Source organism: Neovison vison, chromosome 9 (genome assembly GCF_020171115.1).
Source record: "Neovison vison isolate M4711 chromosome 9, ASM_NN_V1, whole genome shotgun sequence".
NCBI lineage: Eukaryota > Metazoa > Chordata > Mammalia > Carnivora > Mustelidae > Neogale > Neogale vison.
The window spans coordinates 72,969,089-72,985,949 of NC_058099.1; the positions used below are offsets into that span (position 1 = coordinate 72,969,089).

At 53.4% G+C, this 16,861-nt stretch overlaps 1 protein-coding gene across 3 annotated transcripts in view; it reads left to right on the forward strand.

Annotated features, from left to right (window-relative positions):
* Positions 1 to 5,401: 5,401 nt before the first annotated feature.
* PTCH1 (patched 1) overlaps positions 5,402 to 16,861 on the forward strand; it is a 70,577-nt gene continuing 59,117 nt past the window's right edge. The window contains exons 1-2 of one of the 3 annotated variants that reach the window (XM_044265747.1): positions 5,402 to 5,466; positions 15,431 to 15,623. In XM_044265747.1, the coding sequence (XP_044121682.1) occupies positions 5,464 to 5,466; positions 15,431 to 15,623 (196 nt within the window). In that variant the 5' untranslated portion in view covers positions 5,402 to 5,463. Of the gene's footprint in view, positions 5,467 to 13,568; positions 13,767 to 14,600; positions 14,742 to 15,430; positions 15,624 to 16,861 lie in introns of those variants that run through there. The other 2 variants (XM_044265746.1, XM_044265749.1) reach the window with 2 other exon arrangements.

The following is a 16,861-nucleotide window of genomic DNA, read 5'->3' on the forward strand; positions in this document are numbered from 1 at the left end:
AGAGGAAATGTGGGCACAGACACACACAGAGGCAAGATCATGTAATGACACAAGAAGAGAGAGAGGGGCCCCAGATGAAACCAACCCTGGTAAGACATTGGTCTTAGACTTCTAGCCTCCAGGACTATGAGGAAATAAATTTGTTGTTGAAGTCCCCAGTCTATGGTACTTGGTTATGGCAACTCCAGCAAGCTAATCCAGGTACAGAGGGGAAGGCGTCACCCCTGGGGTCAGATGGGAGGGCAGGCAGAGCCGGGTCTCCACTCCCCACTCCCACAAGCACAGGCCTCTATCAAGGACTGGGCATAGTTGCAGGAGATGGTGTCCCAGTCCCAGGGCCTTCCCCATGGGGCTGCCAGGATCTCTCCAGGCCCATGCTCCTCAGAGAGGTCTTCCTCACAGACACAAGGAGAGGAACTCTCTGTATATGTGAGGGTTCTTCAGAGCTACCAACAGTCCTGCTCGAGTGGCCGAGTAGCCCGCAGAAGACAGTATAGTGACAAGGCTCAAGGATGTTTCACCCTTCCCACCTCAAACCTTCCCCCTGAAATCTCACCCACATGGAGCCTTTGCTTCTCACGCTCCTGTCACTCACAGCATGAACATGAATCCTGGCTCACCTCTCCGGAGTTTCCGTCAAGTAGCACAGGTAAGCGCGTTCCGGTTTGTGCCTCTTCCCACCCATCTCAATCAAGACAAATGAGGAATTCTGAGTGGCAAGAATGCCAGTTCTGTAAAACAGCATTTTGGGGCAGGCAGAGGCTGTTTTTTAACATTGACTCCATTGACTATGTTTGTTAGCCTTCCTAGGTACAATTAGAACTTTGTGGTAACTTTTCTGACCTGCTTCATTGCGATAAGCTGTTTGTTTCTCCTGGCCCTGACCCCATTCCGTCACTGTCACTGTCCCCGTCCCCATTGGCCTGCCTGGCCACACCTGCTTCCCACGGTTTACAACTCTTTGGCATTTCCTTTCTTACCACATTCATCACGGGCAAGGCTTGTCCCCTGTGGACCTTCCACATAGGGGACTGTCATCAGAAGAAGTCCTACGTGGACATAAGTTGCCAAGAGTAAGCAACTTGCTTTAAGTTTCATTTTTTGAGGTATGGGCTCCACTGGTAGCTTTCTCTTCCTGTTTCTTCTTGCCCTGAGATTGCTGTCCCATCTTTGGATACGCCAGTGCCTCTGTGAGCCTCCCCATTCAGCAATGGGGTCCCTTGGAGTCTTCAGTTTCAGACTTTCCAGATCTCACCCCACCCTTCTGTTCGCAAGCTGTTTGTTAAGATTTTTCTGTGCTGCAATCCTGCTTTACCTCTTCGCTTCAGACAGCTCTCCTCTGCCTGTTTCAGTGTTTCAGCACTGTTATTCAGCTGCTCACCCAGCCTCCCAATTCCAACCAACCACCTTTAAATATTCCCTACCCCTCCAGTCTTCAAAGCCCTCATTCTCCAAGTTGGCTTGGCTGGGGGATAGGAAGGAGGCAGGAGGTGAAGTTGGGTGATCATTTTAGAATTGGAATCCCGACACGGAGCAAACTGCTTTTTATGAGAGCTCCATCCGTCTGATCCAAGATCAAAGGACGGATGCACCCAAGATGAGTGTGTGCAACAGCGGTGGATGGCTTCTTAGATGTGGACAAATGTTTCCTCTGAACCCTCAGTTATCCATGTGAAGGGTTCTAGTTGCTGGAGGTTGCTCTGAGAGAGGGATTGAGTGAAAGTGTTTGGCAGGAGCCAGGGAAGAGGGGGACGCAGAATGAAAACTGTGTCCACATGCATGCGCGCCTGCTTCTGTGTGTTCATGCGCAACAAGGGTAACAACTGTTTCTCAAGTAGCAACAGATACTCACAAAGACAGCAAAGCCAAGGGATGACCTTGCCCCGCCACAGACTTGGTTACACCCATGCGATTTGTTTCAGACCTGTTTCAAGAAGTCCCTCCTTTGTCCCCTCTTTTGATATGTCCCTAGTGGCTCCATCAGGTCCTGCCTAATGCCCTGAAATCTCCAACTTCAGAATTATTCCTCAGGGTTTGGTTCCACAAGTCCAAGTTAACCTGCAAAAAATGCTGCCTAGGTAGCCCTGGTCAGCCATTAACACCTTGATGTCAGTTAGCTTATCAGACTCAGAGGCTAGAGCTGAGCTCTGTCGCCTGGAAGCCTTGTCAGTCACTGACACCTCCACGCCAAGTGGGTTATCAGACTGAGCAGCGCCATAGCTGGTTTTGCAGGAAGGGATGGGGCACAAGCAACTTCAGAAGGGTAGAGGCAGCTGTTTAATGAGAAAGAGCCTGCCCTGGTGGGGAGTCTCAGAGAAATGCCAGAAGGTAACTACACATGGGGCTCTGGGCCCTGCAGAACACATATCTCAGACTTGATGATTTAAGGTTTCTAACATCTAAGAGTAGATGGAAGAGAGGCACAGCACTGAGGTTATTTTCAAAAACTGATTTCAGAGGAAGGAAAAGGGCAGGCTGCTCCTGGGAGAAAGGATTTCCAGTGAGTTCCCCTCCTTACTGTCCTTTTAGGTTCCAACACCAAAGCTGTTCTCCCTGATTCTTTACATCTCCACAGGCCAACTCCAACTACTTGCACTCAAATCAAGCTGTCTTTGCTCCCAGTTTTAAAGCATTTGACTGAAATAGGACATAATATGAACACATTCCGTCTTTTTTTTTAATTTTATTTACTTATTTGACAGAGATCACAAGTAGGCAGAGAGGCAGGCAGAGAGAGAGAGAGGAGGAAGCAGGCTCCCTGCTGAGCAGAGAGCCCGATGTGGGGCTCGATCCCAGATCATGACCTGAGCTGAAGGCAGAGGCTTTAACCCACTGAGCCACCCAGGCGCCCCGAACACATTCCGTCTTAACTAATGGATGCAAGACCACAAAATCTGGGGAGCTCTGTAATCTCCCTGTTCTGCACTATAAAGGGGGACAGGAAGCTCACAGGGCTTCAGGCCTCTATCCTGAACAGACCCCTTCCAAAGCCAAGTACTGATTTTGGGCTTGTAATTTTGAGTTCCTAAAGAAGCACATCACCCTCCTCCCCCAATCCCAAACTACTTAAGCATCAGGCCCCACTAAACCTGGATCTATCTCTGATTATTAACCTTGGCAGGGTACTCAAGAAGCCTGCAGCCAAGCTTGCTTTCAGAGGGCAGAGGAAGGGGATGTTGGGGGGGGGTCATTTTAATTAGGAAAAGCAAATTCCACAGGTCTGCTGGAATTTCTTTGCAAAATTAGCATACCTATCGACTTGATATTGTGGGCCATTTAAATGTCTTTTGCTAAGCTGTTTCTCTTTTTTTCTTATCCCCCTTTCTCTTTCATAGTCTAGACTACTCTATTTGGAGAAGTATTTTTATCTTCCTCTTTCTCACCCCACCCAAGTTTATACCAAGGTATGAATAAAGTCTTTGATATCACACCAAAATGTAGCGTTTCTTTCTTTCTTTCTTTCTTTTTTTTTTAAGATTTCATTTATTTATTTGACAGACAGAGATCACAAGTAGGCAGAGAGAGGGGGAAGCGGGCTCTCTGACCCCGATGCGGGGGCTCGATCCCAGGACCCTGAGATCATGACCTGAGCCAAAGGCAGAGGCTTAACCCACTGAGCCACCCAGGCACCCCAAAATGGAGCGTTTCTTAAAAGAAACGTTGGTGGGTTTGTTTTTCCTATTATGACTCTTAGAATGCATCTCAGCTTGGATAAATGGGTAATATCCACTTAAGACCATTTTTTACTAAAGTCAATTGGTATGAAATGACTTTCTGGTCCAGCCTAATTCACAGGGCTACCCAGCATTCCAATGCTTAATTACTTAATGCATCTCAAACATATGCCCTCTGGAAACTCAAATAACCCAATTAAAGAATGGTATATCATCTTTGGAGGGGAGGGAGACAAATTGTGACTCCTAGGTTGTGTGTGTGTGTGTGTGTGTGTGTGCTCGCTTTAATAATACTGTCAGCCCAGAACGACATGAGGAAAGGCTGGCTTTACCTAAAAGACCAGCTAGTTACCTCTTAATATTTTCAATAAATTATCTCACCCTCCTCCCATCTGTAATTCATCTATATTCATAATGTGGACCATTTAAAATAGCACCTTGCAGCTGTGTGTGAAACACAAGTTTACCCTGCAGGGTTGAGCAGATGAAATGTTAAACACTGGCAGGGTCTTTCCAGAGTAGGGCTTTTCCATTTAGGGCAAGAGGCTGAGAGCCCTTCAGCACGGAGGCACTTCCGTCTAACCCCATCACCCAAGCTTTGCCTCGTTTGGGAAGGCAGCGTGGGTGGGAGCATTTGGGTGGCATACCCCAAAAACCACAGTCATTGGAAGGGAAAAAAAAAAGCAAATATCAATTAGTAATTCCTCAGCCAGCTACCAATCTTGGTTTCCAAGGGACTCCACCTTGGTCTCTTCAGAAGCAGCAGCTTTCCAGGGACCTCAGACAGAAAAGACGCGAATCCACATACATCTTGGTGCACTGAACGTTTCTCCACGGAGGCTCTTGTTATCGGCCCGGCTTCCCTGGCTCCCTGCCTCCCTGTCAGCCTGTAGGCCTGTCAGCCAGAATGCTCCCAGCTTCTCAGGGCTTCCGTGGGAATGTGAGCAGGAAAGGGCTTTGAGAATTGAGGACAGGCAAGGTGGTGGTGTTGGGCAGCGCTCTGGGCTCCCCGCATTTCCCGGAGCGCTGGGGATGCTGCAGTGAGCTTCCCTGCTCCCCTAGCAACCCCCGCCCCCCGGGTTCGGGCAATCCGCTCAATGTTAGCGAAGAACGTGGGGCTGGGTTGGGGGCAGCGGTGGGAGACCGCAAGGTGGGGAAGGCGAGGTGGCGAGCCGAGACCCCCCGCCCGGCGGCCCCCCGCAGACAGGACCGCGGGGGGCGGGGAGGGGGTGAGCGGGGCTCGCCGGAGCTCGCGCGGCTGGGCGCCTCCCAGGAAGGCGGGGAGGGGAGCGCCTGTTTACCCAGGAGGGCTGTGCTGATAGCACGTTCCTCGAGTTTACTTTGCTTTCCTTGAGTTTATTGTAAAGGGGTAAAGTTTTCGGATCTGTCACGTGACCCTGACAGGTCCTGCCTATGGCGCGGCAGACCACCCACGCCGAGGGCCATGGAACTGCTTAATAGAAACAGGCTTGTAATTGTGAGTCCGCGCTGCACTCCGCCGAAAGCCTCCGGCGGCCCAGTGCGCCGGGGTTTTTACACTTTCCGTTCCTTTTGTAAAGACGGAGGAGGAGGAGGAGAAGACGAAGACGAAGACGGAGAAAAAGACGACAGGGAAGACAAAGAGACCCGCAGCGACAAGGCTAGGGGGAGACGAGGGAAGACGGGGAGAAGACGGAGGAGCGGAGCACCAGGAGAGGGGGGCGAGGGCAAAAAAGGAATTGATGTGAAACCCAAGCCCAGCGTCCGCGCCAACGGCACCCGCGCTCCGGGCAGGGCTTGACGGCCGGCTATGGTGAGTGCAGCCGGCGCGGCCGCCGCCGCCTCGCCCTTGCGCCGCGTGCGCCCCGGGGCCGCGGGGTTTACGGGGCCGGGCGCCCCGCGCGGCGGACGGAGGGTCGGCGGGTGGGGCGGGCGCGCCGGGGCCGCGGGGCTGGGTGGGCTGCGCCGCCCGGGCGCGGGAGCGCCGGCCCGCGTCTCCGCGCTCGCTCACTCGCCGCGGGCCCCCGCCCCCCGAGGCCGGCCCCGCGGGGCGGGGAGGGGGCCGACCGCGGCGGGCCGGGCCGGGGAACGGCTCCGGGGGGAGTTCTCACGGAGGGGGTCGCCTGGGATCCCATTTTCACGCTTGAAAGGGTCGCCACCTTGGCTTCCGCTCCTCAGCCTGCTGGTGGCTCCCGACTCGCCAGCGGAGGCAGAGCTGGGTCGGAAGGGCTGGCGCGGAGAGTGACAGCGCTGGGGGGAGGGTGGGGGCCGAGGGCGCGCGCGCACCGGAGCCAGCCCTCTCGTCTCGGTGGCGCTCGTGGAGACCTGCTGGAGGCCACGGGCGCACGCTCCAGCACCCGCACGCCTCAGGGCGACACCCGGGGCTAGCCCAGCAGCACCTTAGAAACCCGGAGCGCACACGTGCCCCCCGCCCCCCGCCCCCTCCGCCGTTGGTGGGAAAAAAGGCCAGGGGTGCTTTTCTGAGTTCAGGAAGGGGCCACGGGTGAGAGAGAGGTACGTGTTGGCGCTTGCGCCCACGGCACACCAAGCCTTCTGGTGCCTGCCACCCATTAAAGAGGTCGGCGGCTAGCTGGTGCTGAGTGTGGCCTCAGGGGAGCCCTGAGGTGGGGCGGGCTGACTCAGACCCCTTTAGACCCGATGCCAACGCGGGGCCCACAGGACTTCCAGAGACTGTACCTCTGGGATGACATGCTATGCCTCCAGATATTTTAGTCCGTGTTAACAATGACGCCTAGTGTGTGGATGAGCAATCAGTCCAAAGTTTTCAGATCTCAGTTTCCAACACCTAAGAAGAACCATATGGATTGTTGTCTGTGGAAGACACCCAGAGAGACCTCTCTTTTCTAGACCTGGGAGAGAAGACTGTCTTCATTTTTATCCCTCCTTCCTCCCTGGGGAGGGGAAATCTAAAAGAACCAGACATAAATAATAAAGACCCACAATGGGCGGCCCTAAATATTTAATAATTGTTTAACAGAGGTCTTAAACTACAATAGTCCTTTTTCAGCATTCTTTGTGTTCAATTTTTTTTTCCTGCCAGTAGTTCAACGTGCAATTAATTGCCTTCACAAAGAAAGACAATGCTTTTTGGTGTCATCCTTTGTTACTGTAACTTAATATTTCTGGGTGGTACCTCCGGATAAATCGTTGCCTCAGGTGCATTGTGCCCCCCATGTTGTAAAACAAGGGGCTTTCAATTGCGAGTTTGTGTGTGTTCCAGCTGTCACCCAGCTTTCTTCCACAAGGGTGTAAAATGCCTTTGAGTCCAAGATCTTTTATATTAAAATGTTGAATGAAGGTGGACACCAATAGGCCCATTCTCAATTTGGGGTATTAGCTTCATTTCGAACTCATTGTGAGAAGTGTATCTAGTTTCTGGTCATAATCTAGTCCTAATCTAACAAGCTATTTCAACAGGAGTTCACACCATTTGGATTTATTTCGTGGGGGGAAAAAGACTTTATAAATTGTCTTCAACTTTCTACAGATAGAAAAACTGATGAAGCAATTCAATATGGATTAAAATATCTGTCTTCCCTGTTTTTATCCTCATTCCTCTCTTCTCTCCCTCTCTCTCTCTCACACACACACCTTTTATTTTCTCCCGCCTCTGCCACAGTGTATAAAGCCCTATTGAGACATGTAGGCGTGATGTGTAAACCGGATTAGCAGTATGAAAGAAAGACACACAATAAGCTGGAATTGTTTTACTTCCCTTTCATTTCTCATGCCTATATCTCTAATAAATTTGTTGCTCCAGCAGTGGGTCAAAGGGATCATGTTGCTCAGCTTCTTTTTCATGCAAGACCCAATGGCAGAGATCACTGAAATGAATGGTGTGCCTTCTGCCAAATGCAAAGCTTGATATAGATATATTAAATGGGGAGATAGAGATGAGGCAAGAGAGAGATGGAGAAAAAAAATGTTCAGAGTCTGGGTCTTTCTAGACCACATCTCTATCCACTGGAGTAATGTGGCTCAGAAGATATTTGAGAAGGGGGAAAATCAGTACAAGGATCAATGCTGTTTTCTTTCAACTTCACTCTAGGCTCTAAACATTTTCTCTGTAGTTGGTGACCAAAAGCTTTGGCATTGCCATAAAGTCTAATTCCCCTTTTCAAGTTAGTATTTGAACCTGGAGTAATAAATGTGGAGATTTCTGGGACCTTCTCAGGACATCTCTCCTCTGCCACCCTCTGCCCCATCCCAAGCTCACTGCAGGCTCAAAAAATGCCAGTGCTCCTGAGTTTGTGCTGTAGACCCCTCATTTACTCCATTGTGGAATTGGGAGCAGCTTCCCATTAAAGGAGATCAGGGGTAATTAGCAGCATTATTTTGACAAGTTGGCTAGAGCTGTTCCCTTTCCTCCAGTCCTGGGGAGGAGGGAATAGGGGGAGGAAACAGAAGGTAGAAGGGAAAGGGGAGGGGAGACATGCTCAGGGGTTTCTCATTCTGTGGCTGCTGAATCTTTTTATCCCCCCTCCCCCCTGAAACCTTTTAGACTCATTTTCTACCATCACCTTTTAAGTAAATACAAAAGCTGCCAATGAGAAAATAATAAGGCATTCTTAGAGAGCCAAGAAAATGTGGTGGATGGTGGCATACTGCTGGAACTAAGTCTAGACTCCTTATCCAAAGTACCTGCTTTCAACCGCTCAGGCTCTGGCCCATCATTCACATCCTCTACCCTGGGCTCCCCACCCAGAAATAGACTATTATATCAAATCCCCAGTTCCTCTCCCCATCCCAGGCACACTCAACAGGCACACTGTGGGACTTAATGTAACATTTGCAATTCTTTGCATTTGTGGAAAAGAATATTAAACTCAGGCAAAATTATAACAATGCCCAAAGGTCAATTTACCAGAATACATTAACCTGTTTATTCATTTCTACTTTGCAAAAAGTAGCTAAATTACACTAGATTTTAAAGATCCATTTACCTGGATCTGAGAAACCAGTGAAAAGTTAAATCTCACAATGGTTTCTCATTAGTCAACCTAGTCCAGCTCCCACAATTGCTTATCATTGGAATGTCCAAATACAAAGGGCAGATGTTTCATTTCAATGTTATCACTCAGATAATCGGATGTCATTTTTGAGATGTGTGTGGTGTGGCCACAGATATTTTAAGTATTGGAGCAGAGAAGGGGAAATATTTTTCATATTCATATTTTAAAAGTTTAAGGAAATCTGAAAACTACGGAGTCCTATGAAGTCTTAGAGTATGGTGGGAAGACCTAAGTGACAAGTGATGCATTGATATGATGCATTCCCCTCTACTTGGAAAGGGGAAACAGAACACTCAAGGGTTTCTCCAAAGAGGGCCAGCAACTCCTACTGGTTGAAAAGGCCCCAAGCTCTCACTTATTTGGTAACTCTCAGGAGGGGAGACACGCTGCAGACAGGCCACTAAAGGGACTGTCTTCCCAGCAGACACCTTCACAGACCTGGCTCCTCCAGCCAGCCTCATCTCAGGTCTGGAGCATTCTTATGGTTAGTTGAAGTTAACAAACCCGGTGTGGCGCAGCGGTCCCCTGCACAGGGCATGCATATTAAAGCCGGCAACGCTTACAAATGTAAATAAGGGCAGATTGATTAGGAACAACATTATCGCTGGGAATGTCGCACTCGCATGCATCAGCAATGAGGCAAATTGGGGGCAGCCTCAGCCCTGACCACCCAAGTCGAGCAGGCTTTTACACTGGCTCCTCTTCCCTTTCTTAAAACGTTACAGAAACAAGGCCAATTAGATCCTCAAAGTAATTCATCTCTGTGTATGAAAAAAGCAGACCACAGGGGAAGCGGCGGGTGGGGGCGGGGAGATTAAGATAGCGCTTATTAGAGCCCAGGCTGGGGACTGCGTCCTGGAACCTATCCCTAGAATTTACAGGCCGGGACTATTGTCTGAGATGCTGAAAAGTTAACCTATCAAACAGCGGGTGAGGAGGCTGAGGGCGCTGAGAACCCGGGAGATCAATGTTCAAAACGTTTAGGAATTAAGTCAAACTAAGGGAAATGAGCCCGAGTGGAAAAGGCTTTGCCACTAAAATGGTGCACACGTAGCAGCAGTCAGCACAAGAGGATATGCAGCTGCGCGCAGAGAGTAATAAGGAACCATGATGAGTACACAGACTATAATTTCATTTTAGAATTCCATAATCCAAGCAGCTAACTGAAATTGCTGTAAATAAAAGACTGGGAGGCACAACTAATGTTTTGGTCTAAAATGCTGCAAAGGAATTTGAAGAGACAAACGTAGCAACCTATGACTAACATGATTACCTTCCTATATACAGCACGATGTAAATACAAACAGACTGACACGTAAAACTAGGGGTACAACCCCCAACTCTCTAAAAAATAATTTCCAGCGGCAAGCATGTAATAGTTTGACTTGAAACGTCTGCAGAACCACTCAGTAAGAAAAGTTGGAATAAATCTCCTTTCCTACTTTAGCAAACATAACAAAGATCAGGATATCGCTTCAAGATTAAACTCGCTACGTGTCGAGCCCCATCCTCCTGCGATGTTATTATTAATGTGTCATTTTAAATGCACGGTGCTTGCCTTCGCTTCTGGATTTTAACAGCCCTCCCAGAGCGGCGCACACAATCACGTGCTCCTCCGGAGTTTTGAGTTTTGAATTGCCGCGCTGGCCCGGTACTCCGGTCCTCCTCTTGATCTCTTAAACACCCTCAGACACTTCTGCTGTCTCTGTCTCTACGGGACACCCTTCCCCGCCCGGGGTACCGCACACGTTCCGCTGGTTTGGAATTCAGGAGACGGGCCTCCCACGAAACCAGGAGGGAGAAAAAGCTAGAAGGAAGGTGGTGAGGCTGGAGAGAGAGGAAGGAGAAAGGGGAGAGGGAAAGAAGGAAGGAGGGGGAACCGTCAAAGAGGAAGGAAGAGGGCGGGGAGGGCTGCCGACCAGCCCCCCGAGAGAGCCGCGTGGGCTGCCCCGGTGCCTTGCGCGCCCCGCTGTAGTCCCCTCCAGGCCGGGACCGCGGACACCCGGCCGCTGAAGGGGAAGGGACCCGTGAGCTCGGCCATTGGCCGGCCGCGGGGAGGCCGCGCGGACATTGGGCAACGTAAGGGGGCCGGACCGCCTTCAGGAATGTACTACGGCGCGTCCGGCACGTCTGTCCGCGCTGGCGGGGCGCGAGCCTCGTCTGGGCTCCCGGGAGGCCGCGCTGGAGACTTGGAGTCCGCCCAGCGCGAGCCAAGCGCACCGACTTCCCTACCTGCTCCGCCTGGGCCGCGCGGGGAGTCCCGGAGCTCGGGTGCGCGCGCCGGCGGACGCACGCGCGCGCGCTCAGGCCGGCCGGCAACCCAGCGCGCGCAGCCCCGGCCCGGCCCTGGGTCACGTGGTCGCGTGGGCTCCGCCTTCTCCCCCCGCTCCTCCCCCTTTCCCTCCATCTGGGTTTCTTTCTTTCCTTTCCTTTCTTTCTTCTTTTTTTTCAATGAACACACACCGTGTGCATCTTAAAGCCACACTGCCCCATTTCACGGCTGCAGTCGGCTTCTAGCTGCGCGGGTCTGCCTCTGCAGTTCAACCACGTTTTGAGAAAAGGGAAAAATAGTAAAATGAAGCAGAATCGAGAGTTTGTGGGTCTGGTCCTTATCTCAGGGAGGATTTCATAACTTGCAAACAAGAAAAACAAATTACGCTCTTCAAAAATTACATTTTTAAATAAAAAGCGGAACTATGTATGTAGTTTAATTTGTCTCTGGCCGCAGGATCCACTTCAGAGGGTCGCGTGTTTTCTTCCCCAACGGGAAGCGAATCCCCGGGATGTCTCGGTGACACTGGCCGCAGTGTACTGACAAGTCCTCGCAATCAGCGCACAATTTGTTTCGAATGAATCCAACATCAAAGCCTTTATTCTCCCCAACGTCACGCTATTATTAAATATAACAGGATGCGTACCAGTTTGGGGGGGGGACGTTTAAAACGGACTTTAAATAATTTAAACAAGGACATACGGGTAAGAAAAGGGGGAGTCCAAATGAACCCCGAATAGTCAGGGAAACTTTTTTCTCTTTCTCAATGGAACAATTCCGTTGCTCCTGGTTGTTAAAAGGATTCTGTTGTTTCTCTTTTACATATGTCACATTAAAGATTCAAATAAAAACGCCTCTGCCTCCACAAGATTGCTTCGGTGTCTGGATTCCACATTTTTAAAAAACTGACTCCTTCAAACGGGGACTGTGCTGCTTTGGGTTTTGGGGTGGGGTGGGGGGAGGATTTTAAGAAAGGGTGGCTTTTCCCAACGTCCTTACTCTCCTCTTTAACTTTCCATTTTGTTTATCTTAATGCGAGGCGTTGTTCCCTGCGAGAGCCTAAGTCTTCTCTTTAGTTAGAAAAGAAAAGAGAGGAGAAAAAAAAAAAAAATCTGGCACACACTGCCGCCCTATCCACCACCCTGTCATTATTGGTGCAGGCCTGGGAATTCAAGCCGGACCTCCCAGTATTTGCTGCAGCTTGAGGCCAAGGTGCCTCTGAAAGGGTTTTCTTTGAGGAATTTCAGAAATTGTTTAAGCGCTTAAAAAAATATTACATTTCCCCCCGTGTCTATCGCGAGGCAAATGCTCGTGGGTGTGTGTGTGTGTGTGAGTGTGTGTGTGTGTGTGCGCGCGCAAAAGGCATCTTACAAAAAGAAGACACTGTTGAAAAGAAAAAGAATAAGAAAGAAAAGGGAGGAGGGAGCATTCCTTAATGGAAGTATTGCATGCGAGAAGGTTGGCGCTCTCGGAGGCTCCCCCCGAAGCCGGGGATGCACACACTGGGGTTGCCTACCTGGGTGGTCTCTCTACTTTGGTGAGCTGTTGCTAAGCAGCTAATAATAGTCATGTTTGCTGAGTAATTTCTGCCCTCCGCGAGCCAATCGCGTCGCAGAAACCCAAGCCATCTGACAGCCCCGGGGGCGGGAGCTCCAGCCTTTTTCTCTTTCGCTCGGTCTCTCCCCCTCCACCCCCTCCCCTCCTCCTCCTCTTTCTCCAAATGGAGAGAGTTCTTTTTTTTCTTCTTCCATCTCATCTATTGAATCAAGGAGCTGCTGCGGCCGCTGCCCGCTGCACACACACAGAGCGGAGTCCCCAAGTCCCGGGAGCGAGTGAGGCGCGCTGCACTGGGGCAGAATGGTCCAGCGGGTCGGCGAGGAGCACAAGAAAGCAGAGTCCGGGACCGAACAGCCACCGCGAACCCAGCAGCCAGAGCCCGAGCAGCCCAAGCAGCAACTTCAGGAGCCGCCACCGCCAGCAGCAGCCGCCGCGAGAGGAGCGGCGGCGGCGGCTGCCCCGGCCCGGCAGCGCTGAAACCCACTGGGCACCCACGGACCCCGCGGCGGTGGCTCTGCGCTTACCCTCCGCGGCCGCTCGAACGACCCGGGAGGCGCCGAGGGAGCCGGCAAGGCCGGCGGGAGCGGCGGGGATTTGCTGGCGCTTTCTGCAGTGAAGGGGTCGCGACGCGGGGCGGGGGGCGGGTAAGGGGAGTTGGGGATCTCGAGGAGCGCCGCGCGAGCGTCCGAAGGACAGGCTGGCTCCGCGCGCCGGCTCTCGCCCTCCCGAGAACTGGATGTGGGCAGCGGCGGCCGCAGAGACCTCGGGACCCTCGCGCAATGTGGCAATGGAAGGCGCAGGGTCTGACTCCCCGGCAGCAGCTGCGGCCGCAGCGGCAGCAGCGCCCGCCGTGTGAGCAGCAGCAGCAGCGGCAGCAGCAGCAACAGCAGCAGGTCTGTCAACCGGATCCCCAGCCCGAACTGCCGGCGGCCAGCAGCGTCCTCGCCAGCCGAGCGCCGGGGCGCGCCGGGAGCCCGCAGCGGCGGCAGCAGCGCGCCGGGCCGCCCGGGAAGCCTCGGTTCCCGCGGCGGCGGCGGCGGCGGCGGCGGCAACATGGCCTCGGCTGGTAACGCCGCCGAGCCCCAAGACCGCGGCGGCGGCGGCAGCTGCAGCGGGGCCCCGGGTCGGCCGGCTGGCGGCGGGAGGCGCAGACGGACCGGGGGGCTGCGCCGCAACGCCGCGCTGGACCGGGACTATCTGCACCGGCCCAGCTACTGCGACGCCGCCTTCGCTCTGGAGCAGATTTCCAAGGTGCATTTCAGACTCTTCTCCTCTCCTCCCACTCTTCCCTCCTCTTCCTCTTTGGGATCACCCCCGCCACACACATACACACGCACGCACGCGCGCACGCACGCACGCTAGCACTCACACATCTCTCCAGGAAAAGAGGCAGACAAGTGGGGATTGAAAAATTCAAACCCTCCCTCCGGTCCTCGGAGGAAAGGGCTGTCTGAGGTCCGCAGGGGGTGGAGGGTGTGTGTGTGTGTGTGTGTGTGTGTGTGTGTGTGTGTACGTACGCGTGTGTACGCGCCCTCCCCGGCATGCCTTTTCCGGAGCACTGGAAAGCGGTCCACAGTGGACCACCTCGAGGGCGGCCACAGCGCGGCACTGCCCAGTGCCCCCAACCCCAGAGACCCCTGCTCCCGCGCCCCTGCCCCTATTTGCAACCTAAACCCCTGTAATGCTGCCACATTTCTTAACATCTTGGAGGGGGAGGCGGAGTGGAGGGAGGCGGAGAGAGGAGGGGGGGGAGGGAGCCGAAATAAAGGTGGTTTCCTTTTTTGGCAGCGGGTTTTGCTTTTGTTAAGCATGAAATCTCAGCCCCCTTAAAAATTATCCTTGGAAGAGGGCATCCCCCATCTTCCTTTTTAGTTTTTGAGCCACCTCTTCTCAGAGCCTTGGGGGAAAGGGAAAGTTGTAAACAAATTGCCACCTTAAATCCGCGGTGCAGGTCTTGCCAAGCGGCCGGGTTCATTGTGTTTACGAGGCTCGCTGAAATGTGTGGAATCCGGGGAAGGCGAGCACCCAGACGGGGGCCCGCCGGGGCAGCGGCCAGCGCCGGGGAAACGCCGCCGCCGGGAGCAGCCACAGCCCAGCCAGGACCCCCGCCTGCGCCGGCCTGGGCCCTTCCCCTGTGCACTTGGCTACTTTTTACGTTTAACCAGATGGGAAGGGAGAGGAGGGAAAGATCCCTGTGGCCGCCCTCTTCCGATCACAAATATTGTCGTAAGTTACAGATGGCTGCCCCACTTCCTAATTCAGCTCACACAGCGTCTCCCAACGCTTTGGAAATGCGTCGCGAGTGAGCTCCCGCGGCCGCGCTCACCACGTGGATCCCCACTTACTACCACGCCGGGCGGGGGTCAAGGTCGGGAAGCCCGCAATACATTGTTCACAGAGCGAGCTCGTCCCCCAGCCCCCTTCCCTGCGGGGGCACCCGGAGAGGGGTGAGGGATGGCCCTCGTCTTGCGGGGAAGAGACCCGTGGTTTGCTGGTTCTTAAATGGTGGGCTCCAACGCAGACATTCCGCAGCCCCTCCCTTCCCAGCTCCCGTGTGAAGATTGCCTCTGTTGAGTGACTTCTCTCCTGTTTGCCTTGGCTTCCCCTTCCCTCTGTTCTTGCAGCCCTTCTCCCCAGCGCCCCCCAAGACACCTTCGGGGAGGCTACGCGGGTCGTGCGTGGGGGCGCCCCTGCTGTCGCCAAGGTGCAGCTCCCACGCTGCATCCCGACTTTGATTTACGGCCAGGCCTCCCCACGCCGCTCGCATTACCCCGGGCCGGCCTGGGATCCAGGCCCAAGGGCACCCCCACCTCCCCACGGCTGTTGCGGATCCGCGGGCGGGTGCGCGCAAGCGGGCGTGGGCGCGCGGGCCGCGATTCCCCAGCGCTCACTCCTCCCTTCTGCTTCATCCTCAGGGGAAAGCTACTGGCCGGAAAGCGCCGCTGTGGCTGAGAGCGAAGTTTCAGAGACTCTTATTTAAACTGGGTTGTTACATTCAAAAAAACTGCGGCAAGTTCTTGGTTGTGGGCCTCCTCATATTTGGGGCCTTCGCTGTGGGATTAAAGGCAGCTAATCTCGAAACCAACGTGGAGGAGCTGTGGGTGGAAGGTAAGAGACCTAGCGCCCGCCGCGGCGCCCTCTCGTCCCCCCAGCCTGGGCCCCTTTCCCTTCCTCCTTCCAACTGATAAAGATATTTGCCAGCATACACCTAGAGCCTTTCTGTGGCGAGCGAGAACCCCCTGCCCGCACCAGGGGGAATTGTTTATTGTTTGGGCGCCTGGCCGAGAGCCAGGCCCGCCCGACAAAGGCCGCGCTGTAATCTACTCGGGGCGCTGCGCTTTGCTAGGTGTTGTGGGAGAGAGTGGCGAGGGCGGGCCGGCGGGGGCGCGGGGCCCCTCCGCGGGCCGGACCACTCCGCGCGCCCGGGGGTCCCCAGGGCCTGCCGCCGCCGCCGCTCGCCTCTGCTGCGCCCGAGACGCTGCTGGGGGAAGGCCTCTCGGCTCCGGGCGCTAGTCCTCGGCGTCCTTCCCTCCCTCACCCCCACCCACCGCGTCCAAAAAGAAAGAAGGGGGGGTGCAGAGAGAGGCCACCCCTCCGGCTGGAAGGAGTGTGCGCGCCCCCGGCGGCCGCGGCCACCGCGCCGGGGAGGGCGGGGGGCGGGCGCAGCGCGGGCCTGCGGAGGCGGCGGCGTGTGTGGTCCTGTTTTTGGACAGCTTTCAACTCTGGGGGAAAAAAACATTTGTCTCAAGGTACAAAAAAAAAAAGTGGGGGTGGGGAGGAAAGGAATTGAAAAAAAACAGCAAAGCATAGACTGGAACGCATGTTTGCAAAGTAGATTAATGTTTCCTCGAGGGTGGGGGCTTTATAAATGGAATGATTTCGGGGCAGGGCTGCGTTTTGCAGGCTGAAAGAAGAAATGTGTTTTAAGAACTCGGGTTTGGAGGGAGGGGCCACACAGGAGCTCTCCAAGGGGCTCTGCCAGTCTTTTATCCAACATTCTTCAATTTGGGGGTTCTTGAAGCCCTTTTTTTTTTTTTTTTTAAGCAGTTGTAAATTTAAAATAGATCCCCCTCGCCCATCGTGAAGGAAACATTTTACATTCTTTTGGTGATACGGGTTTTTTGGTTTTTGGTTGTTTTTTGTTTTGTTTTGTTTTGTTTTTTATTCTTTTTCTGGAAAGTAACAGTCTTGCTATTTGGAAATATTTTAACCCCTACATACTGCTTTTGGATATCTCTTACAATGAGATGGGAAGGAAGGATTGAGGTAATTATGTAGACATTTCAAACTAGAGAATCTGGAGCATTCCTAGTGAGAGCTACCTAACACAAAATTTGGAAGCCTAA